At 52.4% G+C, this 16,428-nt stretch overlaps 1 protein-coding gene across 2 annotated transcripts in view; it reads left to right on the top strand.

Moving 5' to 3' along the window:
* Positions 1-16,428, top strand: part of LGR6 (leucine rich repeat containing G protein-coupled receptor 6) — a 109,173-nt gene that overhangs the window by 59,020 nt on the left and 33,725 nt on the right. The window contains exons 5-6 of one of the 2 annotated variants that reach the window (XM_037497548.2): positions 11,074-11,289; positions 15,898-15,969. In XM_037497548.2, coding sequence (XP_037353445.1) covers positions 11,074-11,289; positions 15,898-15,969 — 288 coding nt within the window. The remainder of the gene's footprint in view (positions 1-11,073; positions 11,290-15,897; positions 15,970-16,428) is intronic. The other variant, XM_037497549.2, reaches the window with a different exon arrangement.

The following is a 16,428-nucleotide window of genomic DNA, read 5'->3' as shown; positions in this document are numbered from 1 at the left end:
GGCATAAATCAGAACTGATGAAATCACTTTCCTCCAACAAACTCAGACCTTCACCTGTGAAGGGAGAGGGAGAGGAAAGTGTGGTTCAAGCCCTAAGCTGCCCTTTCCCCATCCACGTTGAGTGAGAACACAGAGGTAAAATGAAGCTTCCGTCCATCTTCACCTTCGCATCCTACCCCAGCCCCTGCAGGGAAGGCCCAGCTTCTGGTCACTCCATGGGCTTCCTCTCTGCTTGTCATGCTCTCTGTCACTTTGACATGCTCTCTGTCCCCAGGTTCCAACTTTCAAGAGTTTTCATTTGTGGGTTCTTGGGACCTTTACATACCCGTGAGGGCCTGGTGTGGGTTCCAGGTATGCAGCAGCATGACTAGAGCCAAGGGATGGGACCTGGGTTTTAGATTCTGCTGGCTCTTAGAGAACACACTCTTCACAAGACCTTGGTCAGTTCCATGGGAGGGAGCAGCCACCCTCCCGCCCCAAGCCCCTAGGAGTTCACCCCGTGAACTGCGTGGGGCAATGGTTAATGAACATCTTCTCCCAAGGGGACAAGGGCAGGAGAGAAGGGACTAGTCAACTCAAAGCCAACAACCTCCTTTGGCTTTGCTGTCTCTTCACTCTGTGACCTTGGACGTCACCTTTTCCTGCTCGGTTGTGTGGGGTCCCTTTCAGCTCTCACTTCTATGACCGCCTCCTTTCCTTAGCAGGCCGTCCTCTGAACAGTGCGGGAAGCACCCATAACTCCATCAATGAAAAACACAGCTTGAATGCCCACCGTGGAGAAGCTTCAGGGAAGGAGGACATGGCCCATGCCTTCAGGGATCCCCAGTGTAATGGTGGCGGGGAAGCAATCAAAGTGGGAGCTTGGTAAAATTGTTCAAAAGCCCAAAGTTGGCCTTAGTCTTCCCCCATCTAGACCAATCATCCCTCCCAACTCCCCATTTCTCTGTCTCCTGAATCCCAAGCCTGTATGCCACTTCCAGAAGCTTCTGTCGAACAACTGTTCTCCATGAAAGGTGCTAATACTTTCCAGGTTTTAAAAAGAGTAATAGATAACTTCTACACTCCAAAAGAAGATTATCATCCAAATGGTAGAACTTCATCATCCTGAAATGCTTGTGGGTCATGGGGTGAGGGCTGCACCCTAATAAGACACCATGTGATTGCAAAAGCTGACCTGCTCAGCAAGCTTCTTTCTTGGACATCCGGGGAGATAGCACAGAAGAACTTGTCTAAGAACTTCTTTCCTAGAAAAACAGAACCACGAAGACACTAGAAGCTAATCCCCTTTGAGGTGAAGAAACCGAGCCTGGAGAGGGAAAGGGGCTTTCTGCAGTCAGGGGCTCCCTCGGCCCCACCAGTTATCTTTCCCCACCTCAGACGCCCCAGTGCTTATGAGTAAAGTTCAGGTTCACAGCACCTCACCCTCCAGCACCTCCTCTTCTCTTACCCAAGCCCCCCACCTGCCACCCCACCTGGAGCAGCCAAAGGTGCTGCCTCTGGGCTGCGCGAGGGCCGCCTGGGCTCCTCTCTGCTCCCTGCCAGAAACGCCCCTTCCCCTCGCCCACTCGGCAGAGACTCAGTCATTCCTTGAAGCCCAGGACAAATGTCTCCTCTTCTGAGAAGACTGTCCTGTCTTTCTGTCCCTGCATGAGTGAAAGGAATGAATGATCCACACCCTTTTGCTCGTCCCTCAGCTCTTGGTGCACATCACAAAAGGTATAGCCTCTCTCTCTCTCAGAACCCAGTGGCCACTGTAGGGGACAGCAGCGATGCTGACCACTTGTATCATCATGGAAAGCTCTGCTGGAAAGTGCTGACTTAGGAGAGCCCAGACTCACACAACACCCGAGGTGGAGGAACATCAGGTCTGGGGTGACCTCGGCTGCCAAGACAACATAAACACCAGTGTCTGGTGCAGAGGGTGCTAGAAGAGGATCCTCCTCCAACTGGGTCTGGAGTCTAATCATTTGGGTTGGAGGCTTGATTACTATTCTCGTTCAGACACTGCCTAATATTTTTTCTGACTGCAGCCCCCAATTGCCAGCCCCCGACAGGCTTCTACTGGGCTGCTCTCCTTAGCTGACAAGAGTTCTAGCAATGACGGGGAAGGCCACGCAGGACGAGTGCTGACACTCAAGTCTGGGTCATGGGAATCTCAACAATGACCCCGGTGTGAGTGGTGGCCACTTCAGGATGAAGAGCCCTGATTCTAGGTTACCTAGCACCCCCCTCTCCCTCCCCTACCCCTCACCATTCTGGGCTAGAAACAGGAGGTGCTGGCCGAGGGAAAGGGCCAAGTTCTCTAGTACTCATGAGCTAGGGGGCTGGGGGTGATGGGGAAGCCCCAGGCCCCCCAGAATATGAGCAGTAAAGTCTAAAGTCATGCATCAGACCCTGAACCCCTCATTCTGTGCTGTCAAGAGGTGTGAGGTTGCACCAGCAGGGCCTTGAACTGACAGCTGGAAAATTAATATGGTTTTCCTTTGCTGCCTCCCACCTCACCTGTCCCTACCCTCCTGCTCTCCTGAGCCCTGTCCCCCAAGAACCTCACTTTCTCATAAGGAGACAGCCTCCCAGCCTCTCCCTACCTTCACCTGTCCTTCCCAACCCAACCTCAACTTGAGAGCCTGGCGTCCTTTGTAAATGCCAAGGGGACATGTCACCTGCCTTTTCCCAGCTCGCCCGCTCACCTTCGCCCCCTCATGTTTCCACATGGGCTCCTCACCACACCCCCTTCTGCCAAGGCATTTTGCTCATCCTGTCCCTCTGCCTTGCATCTTTCTCCAGTCCTGCCCCCCAGGGAGACCCCGCTCCTCCCTGGGCTGTCAGCTCAGATGTCGCTTTCTCTGTGCGGCCTTGTAGGGTTCCCATGGGCAGGGAGAGTGGGTTTCAGCTCCCGGAGTGTTTTTCATGCACGTGACTGAGCAGAAAGCCCTAGGCCTTGGAGTCAGACCAAGACTTCACCTCCGCAGGTCTCCTTGTCTGCATGCAGATGGGATCATAAAATTCCCACTCCAAGGGCTGGGTGGAGATTAAATATGAAAATATATGTAAAAATGCTTAGCACACCTGGCAATTAGCTAGCTCTCAACAGCAGCTAAGGTTCTTACACTGCTTTATTTAATAGTAAACAGTCTGAGAGCGTCTCCGGTGAGGCGCTGTGTGTTACTCTTGTTTGAGTCCCACACGCTGGGTTAGAGGACCGTGAGTGGCTTTAACCCAATCCCATGGAATTGAAGACTGAAAGGATGATACTGTCTGTGGTGGGGGGCATTTCAGGCAACCTGATAGGCAGTGGGGAGATTTTGGGGGGCAGTAGAGGCTTTCTGGAGTCTTCATGAAACCACAAAAGGCCTTCACATGAGGCAGACTGTGGTCTCCGGAAGAGGAGCAAAGGCACCCGAGTGAGCACTGGGCTCAAGCTGCTTGAGTGGACCCGAGTGGGCTTGGTCCCCAGAGCCTTCCCACCAGGCAGGGCCAGGGCAATTCCTGGGCAGGGAGCCCCTGCCACCCCACTGGAACCCCAGGGGCCTCCTTGGCAGCGGGCACCGGTGGCGGGTGCTGGAGTGGGAGACTGGGGCCCCGCTGTTTGTGGAAGGCCTGGGGCACCTCCTTGCCACTCTGCAGGTGCTAGCCTGCTCCCTGCTGGAATCCTCCCCTCCCCTGGCAGGCTCTCGGGTCAGGGCTGTTGGCCCCTCCAGGCAACCAACAGCTCCCATGTGGCATATCTCCCCCACAGAATAACCATTTCCGTAGTGGCCACTACCCTCTTTCTTCTTCCAATACTCTCCCCTTTCCACCCTGCTGGCTCTCCACCCCACCAGAGCCCGAGATGTACCTGACAACCAGGCACTACCCCTTAGCCCTTTGCACTTCTTTTCCATGACCTACTGGAAGTCAAGTGTGAGGCTGTAGGTGCTGAGAGTGGCCACGGGAGTCCACGGGAAAAGCCAGGCCTGGGTTTAGCCCAGAGCAGCCAGCGAATAGCTGGGTGCCAGGGATCATCCCCAAGACCCTTGTCTCCCGACCTCTTTCTTATTCTCATGTGCACAGCTAGGAAGTGACACGGGATGGCCCGGTCTGCAATTGTAAAGGTTTCTGGCTCAGAAGCACAAGTGGCCTCCTGGGTGTGTGGCTGCAGCGATAGCCAGCTTAGCGGTTAGTGCTTTGCCACAGCCACTTGAGATGCCTCATCATTTTTGAGCAAGGCCTTTCAGTCTTGTTGCATGTTGGGACCCGCAGATGATGTGGCTGGTGCAGCCCCAGGGGGTCTGAGAAGAGGGCAGCTTGAAGAGACAGGGCAGCAGCGCAGCCAGGATAGGTGGGCTTAGTGGGAAGGTATCAGCAGAGCCTGCGCAAACCCCGTGGCCCGGTTGCCTGATGACAGCTGGCCAGGACCTCCCCTCTACACCTTCAGCCTCTGAAATGACACTGTGGCCCTCTTTTCCCACTCTAAAAACCCAGTGACAAGGGACAGGGGCCGCCAGACCTGAAGGCTGGCTGGAGGTTCCTCCTCAGGATGGGCAGGCCACATCTGGAAGGCACCTAGAAGCACCTCCCTGTTCCACGTGAAGGAAAAGCAATATTGTTCCCCAGATGCACCCCAGCCCTGAGCAGAATACTTCAGGCACACCTCCCTTGTGAACTCTGGTTTACAGCCTCTCTCCACACCTAAGCACTCTGTTCTAGAATTTCTTGACCTCTCACATTATGAGATTCAGAGCTGGAGAGAGGACGCAGTTCACGCCTGACCTTGCCGGGACAGAACAGGACACCCGCTCGCATCTCCTCTCTGTGGCCCTGGTTCTCCCAGGAATCTGCAGGTGCTCAGGGCACCGCTCCTGTGTTTCAGGCACGGGACTTGGGATGCCTTTTAAGTGAATACCTGGTGACACCCATAGGTCAGCTGGCAATCTGCTTGGATCCCAAATCTGTCCCTCATGTCTCGTACTTGACCAAGACCTCACAGTATATAAGATATAGAGAAAGACATTCCAGAAATGCTCCATTAGATCCCAGCACTCTCGGGGCTAGAAGGGATCCTGCTTTCCAGATAGAAGCATGTTTTCTGCAGCCCAGAGAGGTGTGATGTCTCTGGCATCCTTTCCCTGTAGGGGAGCCAGGTGGACAGAAAGAAGTGGAAAGAAACCCTGAGGTTGAGTCCCAGCCCTGCCACTCCCTTTGGACATTTCCCTTCGCCTCTCTGGGCTTCAGCCTCCTTGCAGAAGGTGGTGAGGCGGGTAGTGTCCTCCGAGCGCTGAGATCGTCTGGTTCTGAGTTTGCACTGTCTCTGGGGCCACAGCCAGTGACAGCTCCTTGCTGCCTGGAGCTCGTCTGTCACTGGCCGCCCAGGATGAGGACGTTGGGTCCTCGTCCATGTAGTCAAGTGAGGCCAGGGCCCTCTCCCAGCTCCGGAGGACTGTCAGACCACCTGCCCCTTGGGACTCGGAGGGAAAGGGCCCCAACCCTTCTTCCTGTTCTTTTTGCTGCAGCCGCAGGCGCAGCCATGGGCTGGGGGTATAGGTGCAGTTTGGCCTGAGAGAGGTTAAACTGTTTCCCCAGAGATCCGGCAAGCCTGGACTGGCCTGTGAGGTCCCTGCTAATCTGCTCTGTTACCGCAGGTAAGAATCACAATCAGAAATCACTCGTGGAGGCCAGCCCACGTGGGAGAGAGAGAAGGGCGGTTGGGGGTTGTTGATTTTATTCCAGAGCTTAATTGGTATAATTGCTCTCTTCTTCCTGCCAAACCAGAGTCAGTCTGGATTGGCTGTCCCACCTGTGGATGCAGAGCTGTTCCAGAAGGTCTTTCAGTCCCAAATGGCAGCTTCTTCTGGTTGCCCAGGAGCTCCTTCAGCTCCCCCTGCTCCCTCATATCCAGATGGCAGAGGAACCTGGGCCCACATGCCCCAGAGGACAGGAGACCCCAGGGAGGCTGAGCCCCAACTCAAGGAGAGTGGGGGGAGCCTGGTCAGAGGGTACCCCATGCTGCCAGGCAGGGACAGGGTGGAAGTGACCACTTCAGAGCCAAGCTGCTGACCTTTGGGGGATCCAGAGGCTCTTGGGGGCGGGGGTGGGGAGCAGGGGTGTGAGGAAGAGGCGAGGAAAAAGTAGAAGGCAGCACTGTGCTGCTTCCTCTCCTGCTGCCCCCGCCCCCCTTGCTGGGTTCCATGGGGAGTCCCCTCGAAGGGGTGTTATATGCTCACAACTGAAACCAGCAGGATGATCTACAGTTGTCACTGCCCAGTTCTTCCTTGAGTCCCCAAGGCCCTCTAGGCTGCCTCCTTGTCACCAGAGGACATGCTGGGTGGCAGGCCCTGGCTGTGCATTTTGTTTGTATTCAACCTCAAAGCAGTCTCTGGGGGGGGGGTGGCGGGGGAGTAGGTAGTCAAACTATATAGCTGAGAAGCCAACCAGAAAATTTAGATGACAGCGTTTGTGAGTATCTGTCTGGCATGGAAGCCCAGCATCCCCTTCCAGCTCAGAGGAAGCCCCTGGGTGAGAGTTGCCACATAAAATGCAAATATAGCATGGGCCCTACTCACCGAAAAAGTTACTCCTTATTTATCTGAAACTATTTGACTGGGCAATGTCTTAAATACTACATAGGATGTACTTATACTAAAAACTTTTCAGTTATCCGAAACTCTAATTGAAATGGACAATATGTATTTTTATCTGCTAATAATAATTTGTCCTGAGTGAAATGCCCAGCAAATCTAGGCATGAGCAATTTCTTCCTTGTCCCACCTTTCCCCTTTGGCATGTCCCCATTCCCCAGTGACAGGACAGGGCTGCAGACGCCGCCCCTCCCTGTCCGCAGGCCTGCTCCACCACCCAGTCCTAGATCTGCAGGCTGCAGTGGGCATGACGCTCTCTCAGACAGGAAGAAGCCGGAGGCATGTCCACTCCAGCATTCCCCAGACCCCATCCTGAGCCAGGGTGGTGCTGGGCCCAGGTCCCATGAAGTACATAAGCTGGACTCATCAGGGCCATGAGTTACATGTGAAGGCATCACACACATATGTGTGGGTACACATGTACACTTGCACATGTGCCATGGAAGAGGTGGTTGCTAAATGCCCCCCAAGTGCGCAGTGTATAGATCGACTCCCCTTGCCGGGCCTCACCCCTTCCTTCCATCCCTCTACCAAGGGCCATCTCAGCCCAGCAAAACCTCTGTCAGAGGTCCTCAAGGACATTTCCAAATCAGCCAGCGGTGTGATGGTTGTCACTGTGGATCACTCCCAGTCTGGACTTTAGAGAAGAAGGGAACACCCCCCCCCCACCCCCGGGCAGTCAGGCTTCCTGGGTTTGTCCCTCTACCTTTGGGTAGGTAGTTGTAGACATCAAGACCCAGGTCTGTAAGATGAGCCTCTGTCCCTCCTGGTCACCCCCCATCTGGTGGATTGCTGGGTCATATCAATTTGCCTGCCCTACCATGTCCCAAATCTGCCCACTTCTACATCCACACTGGCTGTGAACTCTCCTGCCTCGAGGGCCTTCCATGACACCCCACTCCCTGGTTTTCTTTGTCTAAATCCCACTTTCCCCAAGGTCAGCCCAAAGGCCCCTCTGTGTAAGTCTAAGTGGGGTTCAGGGCTTAGCTAACTGTGTGTGGTCTCTGGGCACGGTGGGACCAAGATGCTGCTCCCCAGGACCAGGAGGAGCGACTGAGCCTCTGGAAGGTGCCTCTGTGGGTTGGGGAAGAGATAGGGGTGAGAGCCCTTGTCATGCACAGGGAGGGGTGTGGGAGTAGAAGAGCCAAGATGGCTTACTATCCCTAGCAGGAGGCTATGCCAGGCTTGGCTTCCCCCAGGTTACTGTGTACTTGGCCAGTCCACCAGTTTGGGACTCAAAGCATTTGGGGAGCTTATTCACAACCATTGTTGAGTGCCCCCTGTGAACCAGGCATTGTGCTAGGTATGGGGAATTCAGAACTGGCCATGATGCCTGCCACCATTGTTAGCTACCCAAGAGCAGGGATAGAGTCCTGTCCCACATTAGTTGATGACCAAACCCAAGTCAAGGTCTCCCAGGACCTGTTGAACACTGAGCATGGAGAAAATGACCTTCGCGCTCCTCCCCCAGCCTTCCTCTCCTGCCCAGCTGTCCCATAGCATTCACTAGAGCATCAAACACAGTGGGAGACCTGGCTCCATGCTCAGAAACAATGGGTTTATGACTCAATGCATCCTCCTAGAGTCAGGTTAAAATTCAGATTCTGACTCAGTAAGTCCAGGGTAGGGCCTAAGATTCTGTTTCCAACAAGCACCCACATGCTGTGAGGTTGCTGGTCCAGGGACCCTATTCTGGTCCTGGAGGAAGATCTTATCTGTCCACTGATGCCCTGGTCGGGTGGGCTGGCCAACCTGGAGATTTATGGCCCAGCCTGCTGGATGGGGTGGGCAGGTGGGTGTGCAGGACTGGTGCCTTGGGTGGAAGGTGAGGCGTACTGGGGACTTCAGGTTGCTGTACAAATCAGGGGCACAGAAACACTGCAGCATTACAGAGTATGCTGGCAACACAGCCTAATGGATGGGGATGTGTGCTTTGGAGCTGGATTGCTTAGATTTGAAGCCCCACTTCACCGCTTGCTAGTTGTGTGACCCTGGACAAGTTATTTAACCTCTCTGTATCTCATTTTTCTCATTGGCAAAAGGTCAGCCTCATGATTTGTAAAAATGAAGTGTTTTGATGCATACAATGCCCTTAGAACACAGGGCACTCTTGATAAACAGGAGCTCTAGCTACAGAGGAGGTGAGGTCTACATGGGGCTGCAGGTGGAGGGTCACCTACTATGGGCTTCACTCCACTGAGGCCAAGCGTGTGCCTTCCAAGCTAGGCTCCATGCAGGGTTTCTGCCTTCTGAGACCTGGTGATGCATACATTGTTGGGGTGCATATCTATGGGGGAGTACCACGCCTGTAGCCACTAAGCTACTTGGTGATGCCTGGTAGGTAAGCCATGTTTCCCTATGGGTGGAGCAAATGGCACTCGCGTGCCATCCATAGCTCCTGATTGGCCAGGCCTGGGTACCCTGGAAGTGGCCGTGGTGAAGGGGCACTTCTCATGTAGGAAGGAAGCAAGGAAGGGCATTGTTTATGGGGTACCATGAAGACTCCTAACACTTCTGGTGACTTTATCAGTCTAGGGGGCCTGCTGGGCCAGGACTTGCTGTCCCAGGCCAGGAGCATCAGGGGTCACCATAAGCAGAGGATGCATTTGAGGCCTGGACACTGTGGTATTTAGATTCACTTCTCCAGCGTCCATGGGCTCGGCTGTCATTTTCTGGAGGAGGCGTTTGTATAGATCGACTCTCTCCGCTGTTCTTCTAGAAGGACCTTTCTGAAACAGAAATCTGATTGTGTCTTTGGTTTAAAGCCCTCCATTGGCTCCCATTCTGGTAACGGCGTTGCTTCCAAGGCCTGCACCTCAGCTCTGCTCCACCTGCCTCACTAGCCTTTCATTTCCCTCACATTCCTCCTCACTCTCCCTTCCAGCTTTCAATCCCCAACAACACCACGTTTTCCACTTGCCATTCCTTCTGCCTGGAACTCTTTTCCCCACCTCCTGCCCTGACCAGGCCTTCTGCTGGAGGGCCTCCCTGCCACCCGTGGCGCCTGTCAGTGCACTCCACCATGAACGTCAGTCTGGGTTTCCCACCGAATTCACCATGAAAGACAGACACTGTCTTCTTTGTGGTGATGTTTATCCCACACCTCTCAAGCCTGTCTACATGTAGAAACATCTGGGGCCCCTTCCCAGACCTTCTGTGGTAGACTCTTCTGGGAACTGCTTGGGGGTCTGTATTTTCATAGTGCTCCTTAGATCACCCAGCCACAGGCAACCGCCACTGGAGCACCAGGTCTGCAGGGACAACCCTCACCAGTAGAGGGCACTCATTGAAGGGTTTTGGTCCCTTCAGGTCGGGTTTGATGCGGGTGGGAGGTCTTCCCAAATGTCAAGAACTGCACCGGTCAGTTTGCTCTCCCATCCAAGGCTTCATTCCATGGCCTCCTTGCTGGCTAGTTGGGGATTTTGTCCCAGTGACCTTTTGGCAAAGGGCTGTGGGGAATGGCGTAGAGTAGAGATGGAGGCGTGGGGACTATCAACCAGTGGGTTTGTGCTGTTGGATAAGAGTCCCCTCGGCCCCACGCAGAGTCACATTAGTTACTTAGGCACCACGTGCCCATGGGGAGAACCATGCCTGAGGGCAAAGCTTCCCCTCAAATTAGGCAAGTCCAGGAGCATATCCACAGCTATACACCGATTATGTGGTCCCATGAGGTCAGCATAGGAGGATGGGATTTTAGGACAGGAAGCAGAAGAATAGCACATTGATAGGGGACATCATGGCTTGGGCAAAGCTATAAAAAGCTAAGATGGGCTGTCTTCTTTGTGTGCAGGGCTGCCAAAATCTAAAACTCACATCACATGGGTCACCTTGGGTTCTATGGCTGTGGAAAGACAGGATCACCCCCATCTGTTTATCCCTTCTGAAAAACACCAAATGTAAATGTTGACTTGACCAACAGGGGCTTCCCATAGGTCATCAACTAAGTAAAAAGGACTTGGCAGGAGCCCATTCCAACTTTCAGGTCCTTGAGGGAACAAGAAGCAGGTGGTGCTGGTATGGGAGTGGAAAGTAACTTGTGTCTGGGGAGGCCTCTTCCCCTTGCCAATGGCAGAAACACCTCCACGGTATAACCTTGGCACAGATGAGATTGAGAACAGTGTCACATCCAGAGCAGGGTAGCTATGGTATAGATTTGGGGGTGTGAGGAAGACAATGGTTATCCATAATGGGCTGTGAGTCCAACCTTGGGTCTGAGAAGAAGAGTTGACATCATAAATGGGAGCAGATGGCCTAAAGCATTAAGAACTGTGGATCGGGATGGAGGCCAAATGGGAACTTGAAGGGGTGGGGCACAGGCTAAGCATGGCCAGTCACAGCTTCAGTCCCAGAGAACCTCAGTGGTGCTGTGTACCCTGACTGGCCCAAGCCAGCCCAGTCCCAAAGCTTGGCCTCCATCTTGCCCTGGATTGACACTCTCCATCCTCTCTCCCACCAGGCGCCTAGATGCCAACCTCATCTCCCTGGTCCCGGAGAGGAGCTTTGAGGGGCTGTCCTCCCTCCGCCACCTGTGGCTGGACGACAATGCACTCACCGAGATCCCTGTCAGGGCCCTCAACAACCTCCCCGCCCTGCAGGCCATGACCTTGGCCCTCAACCACATCAGCCGCATCCCTGACTGCGCCTTCCAGAATCTCTCCAGCCTGGTGGTGCTGTGAGTGCTGCCTCCCCCCTCAGCCCCCCACTATGCTTCGGGGGCTGCATGTCTCTTCCAGAGCTGGGCTGGAAGCCTGGATAGCTTTGCTCTTCTCTGCATGCTGCTGAACACTGTGGCCTCAGTTTCCCTTTATAAAATGAGGTGATCACCCCTGGCTGACCCCACAGGGTTGTGGGGAGAGTAGATGACATTAGGGCTGTAGGACTGCCTGAGAGCTGCTAAAAGGCCAGAGTACCACAACCAGAAACCAGGAAGTAAGCTATTATTTTCTCACTATGCAAATAAAATAACTACATCATACTAATTGGAATATAAGTCAAAAGTTTCTTAAATAAGTTCCACCATATTTGACAGATGATGCAGTCAGATGCTTGGCGCAGGGGTAGGGTAAATCCATCTCATTTCCCAGGCCTGGAGAAGCAGAGAAAAGTCATCACTTGTAATTAGACAGCAAAGCCCCATCAGGTTAATTACCTGGGAGATAGCATCCCTGGCAGGAATTGGGGACTGGGGTTAACTCTGCCTTCCCAGTGGGAACTTTAGAGTGCAAATTAGCTCCCAGCTAATTGCTATGAGTGATTGGTAAGTTCATAGGATAATTACTAAGGGCTTGAAGGTCATGTGTAATTGCTTTGGGTTGCACACTAATTGCTGCGGGAACTTGTGTGTTGGTGACTGTGCTAAATGGCAACATTACTTCTCCTGCTCTTGGAAATCTGGTGTGATTTTCCAAAGCAGGGAATGGATGGTGTTTAGATCCATTTGGGAGATGGAAAAGCAGGCCCCCATTTGTGTATCTAATGCTCTGTCCTCAGACACTGGTGCATCGAGGTAAATTTCCTAATGGACCTTACCTTTCTATCAAGATCAGCCATACTCTCCCTCCTTCTGGAGGTCCCTGTCAACCCTCTGTAATACCCTCAGGGGTATTATATACGGGGGATATTACAGAGGGTAGACAGAACAAGCCTGTGACGTCATGAGGGGATGGGGCCAGATCTGGGATTGGGAAAATGAGTGTCTCAGGATGAGTCCCAGACAAATGAGCAGCAGCAGTCATTTCTGTAGCCCCTGTGGGGGGTGCTGAAGAGTCAAAAAGTTGAGATACAGCGGCTGCCCCCAAAGGGACTGACCATCTATTTGAAATAGCAGAATAAATATGGAAGAGACTAATGATGTAACTAATGATGCTAATGCAGCCAGATCACAGTGCAGAAGTAGCAGCAGAGATTTTGGGGTGGCTGAAGTAGCTGTGAAAGAGCAGTAGGAAGCCTTTGTGGATGAGATGGGCTGGGTCGTGGAAATGGAAACATGATGCAGAGTTAGGCAAATAAAGAAAAATATTCCTAGCAGGTGTCCATAAAGACACATGGGACAAAGTTGGGGAGCTGGACTATCAGCACAAAGCCAGCCCAGTAGGGGCAGAGGGCCTTCTGGAAGAGTGTGGGAGAAGAAGCTAGAAAGGTGAGTTTGGGCACTCGTGGTCTCAAAGCAAGGGGGGTGACTTTATCTACTAATGTGGGAGGGGAGCTGCAGATCTAGGACAGGTGGACAGGAGCACTGGGCATGAGGCAGGGGCAAGTGGCTAAGGAAAGAATGTGCCAGAACATGACCCCTCTTTCCCTCCCCTGCCTCCTACTCACGTGGATGGAGGAGAGACATGATGCATCATGGGGGAGAGTAGGCTGGGGAAGGCTGGTCAGGAATTAGGGGGTGAGCTGTAGGAAGGCCCAGGAGGCAAATAAGGAAGACCAGGTGTGACTGAAGCAAGGGGTAGTTTGATTAAGCCCAAGTGGTGGACAGGGGTATGACTGGAGGCCTAGCAGTCAAATGGAGAGGAGACAGTGCTTCGACCCAAGCTCCCACGTCCCCTCGGGCTGCCCATGACACACATGGGACTCTTCCTACCTGCTATGGCCCCAAAGGGACCCAGTGGACAGCAATGGTGTCATATGTCTATATCCTGGCTCTTCAGCTGAACCGTATCTCTCACCCTCCCCAGGCTGCCCAGGATGTACCCAGGATGCCCAGATTGAATGAGTGGTTTGGAGGTGGAGGTCTGGAGCTAGATGTTTAGAGAGCTGAGCTGGTCTGGACAGAGATGCTGGGGAAGGTAGAGGGAGTTAAAAATGGAAACAAGAATTCCACAGGAGGCAGGAAGCTATGACAGAGACTGGTGACAGCTGGCATACAGGTGTGGAGGGAGTGGGAAAAATTAAAACCCCTTGGTTAGGGGAATCAGAAGCTCCTACTGGAACCTGATGGAGCAGGTAGGCAAGGAGGGAGAAGACAGACGGGGACCAAGGCCCCGGGCTCCCTTCCTCACTCAGGGGTTATGTCACGTGGGTCTGCCTGTTGCCTTTGTATTTGAACAGCATCTTGGAGACCAGCCTGATTTCTTCCCCATGTAAGTGTTTTTCTTTTTTTGCCTGAAGATGTTTTTTAATCCTTGAACTTTAATAGCTTAACTAGAATATGTCACAGTGTAGAATATTCTGCATCCAATTTTCCTGGAACAATGTATGCTTTTGAGCTGCAGATTCCATTGTTTCTTCATTTTAGGGAATTTTTTTTTTAATTATGTCTTTGAATACATCTTCTGTCTCATTTTTGGATGCTATCTTCCAAGACATCAATTACCCTTTATGTCTCCTACATCTGTTAGTTTCTAACTATTTTAACCTTTTGGTCTCATTCAACTGTATCCACCAAGGTTATCTCAAGCTTTTTCTCTGATACCAATTCAATTTTCAGCATCTCTGCTCTCCCTTGTTTCAAATGCATTGACTAACTGCTCAATGATTTAGGTTTGTTTTTTTTTTAAAGATTTATTTATTTATGCATACAAGAGCTGGGGTACAGACCAGAGGTGTTGGGAGGGGGTGAGAAGATTCACCAGAGACAGAGTGGGGAGCAGAACAGGCAGACTGACTGAAGTACACTGCTGAGCATTGGGTGAGTCAGGAGAGGTCTGCTGCGCCATACGGGTAGCTCCCTGGCCGGACAGGGATTGAACTCATGCTGCGGAGGCTGCAGATAGCTTCACAGTTTGCGTCTTAACCCCTTGCACCAGCAGGGAGGCCCTCAGTGATTTAGTTTTGCTCCTAAATTTGTCTCCCTAGACTGCAGTGCCTTCTCTTCTCTTGTTTGAAAAACTTTGTCTTTGAGATCTTGATTTGTAGCATGGTTTTGTAGCAAAAGGCAATTTTCATACATTGCCTTCTGCTTTCATTCATTAGTTCTGTTTTCTTCTAGGCCGGAAGCTTTGCCTGGCTTTTGCAACCCCTCTTCTCCTCTCCCTGTCTCCCTGTTCTATGTTTTTGACATTGCCATGTGATTTCTTTTGTCTGGCTTGTGCTTATACACTTGATCTGGCTGCAGCTTGAGGATTAGTGTTGTGGCTAAATTCAGCTCCATCCTCTTGCCTGTCCCTTGGAGGAGTGATGAAGAGGGGGGCAGTGTGGTCTGCAGTCTTTGTTAGGTGACCTGGCTGGGCACTCTCTGCAGATCAGACTGCGTGAGGCATCTGAGTTTGCTCCCTCCACCCAAAAATTCCCTTGGGCTTCAAGTCATTTCCTCAATTCAACAAGCAGGCTGGAGCCTTTATTTTATTTCCCCTTTCACCTGTTCTCTTTGGAAACCAAAAGTGGGGAGGGGAAAAGAATATCCACATAGGGCTTCTTGTCAGATTTGGGGGTCATAAGGGGAACTCTCAGCCTTTTGTTTTCTTGCCAGTTCAATTCTTGGAGAAAGGGGGCTAAATAAGAGCTTCAGATTCAGTTTTACAGTTTATTTACATTGTGCTGTGTCTCTGTCCTTGCTTTGTTGCTGCTTATATTATTAGGGGTGGGACAGACTCTTGTTTTGATATTTTCACTGATTTTATTAGGAATTGGGAGAACATTCAGTCACTTGTTTTCAACTAATTACTTACATTGGAAGTCTCTCTCACACTCATCTACTGCTCCTGTCTGCCAAGTCCCTCACCCTCCTGCACAGATGGGCTCATCCCCATCTCCCACCCTTGGTCCAGCCATTACCTCTGCCTCGAATGCCCTCCCTCTGCTTGTTCGGCTCACCCACCTTAAAGGTCATGTGCTAGACCACGGTCTCCATAGATTCCTCTGGCTTTACCAGTCTCCCCTCTCCCAGCTTATCTGCTGCTCTCTCCAGCTGTGACAAAAAGCTTCGTCTTTAATTATGCTTTCTGCAGTGGTTTACATCTGGCCACTGAGTCAGGCAGGCTGGGTCGGGGTAGGGGGTGGGGTAGGGAAAGACTAGAGAAGAAGCCTCAGACTTGAGCTCCTCTGACATCAGGCCTCTCTCCCAGAGCTTAGAGGAGCCTGCTTTAGCCTGACCTGGGGTGTTCCTTTCACTTTTCCTTCAGTGGAAAGTAAGAAAAATGGTGCAGCCCATGGTCAGTGGGCCTGGGAGTCTGACTTCAGAAGTCGGTCTTGACCAGTCATTCATCTCCAAGGGCTGGACTGCTGGGTAAATTCTGTCCACGCTTCTGCCTCCACTTTCCTGCCTGAGCTGCCATCTGCCTCCCCCATGCAAGCTGATGGTGTGGGCATCCATTCTGATATATCTTTCTTTCCTACACAGGCATCTTCATAACAACCACATCCAGCATCTGGGGACCCACAGCTTCGAGGGGCTGCATAACCTGGAGACTTTGTGAGTGTTGGGGTTGTGGTCAAGCTCAGTGCTGCCTGGAGTCCCCGATTCAGTGAGCAGGGCGTTGGCAGAGGGAAAGGCCAGTAGGACTGGGGTGCTGGATTGGCCCCCAGACCCACCCGCCCATGTTCTCCTCCCTGGCACTTTCTCTAGAATATCACCCGAAATGAATTTCTTCCTCTATCAGGTGGGTGGTAGGTACCCTCTGGGAGTTCAAGGCAGCCCACAGAGGGGGAGCCTAGGATCCAGCAGACCACCACAATAATGAAAATTTTAGACAGAGATGGGAACTGCAGGGAAAAGCTAGAAGAATTAGGATATCAGCCTGTGGATAGAAGACTGGGGGCGGGGCTGGGGCCTATTCGCGGCTGTCTTGACATCTGTTTAAGGGTGGCTGCTGACAGAAGGGAGAGTGATACCACAGAGTAACGCCGGGACTGTTTGCCAATTGATCTAACT

The sequence above is a fragment of the Talpa occidentalis genome, unplaced genomic scaffold, assembly GCF_014898055.3.
Source record: "Talpa occidentalis isolate TD23 unplaced genomic scaffold, MPIMG_talOcc4v2.1 talOcc4.8, whole genome shotgun sequence".
NCBI lineage: Eukaryota > Metazoa > Chordata > Mammalia > Eulipotyphla > Talpidae > Talpa > Talpa occidentalis.
This window is presented reverse-complemented; position numbering and strand designations above follow the sequence as displayed.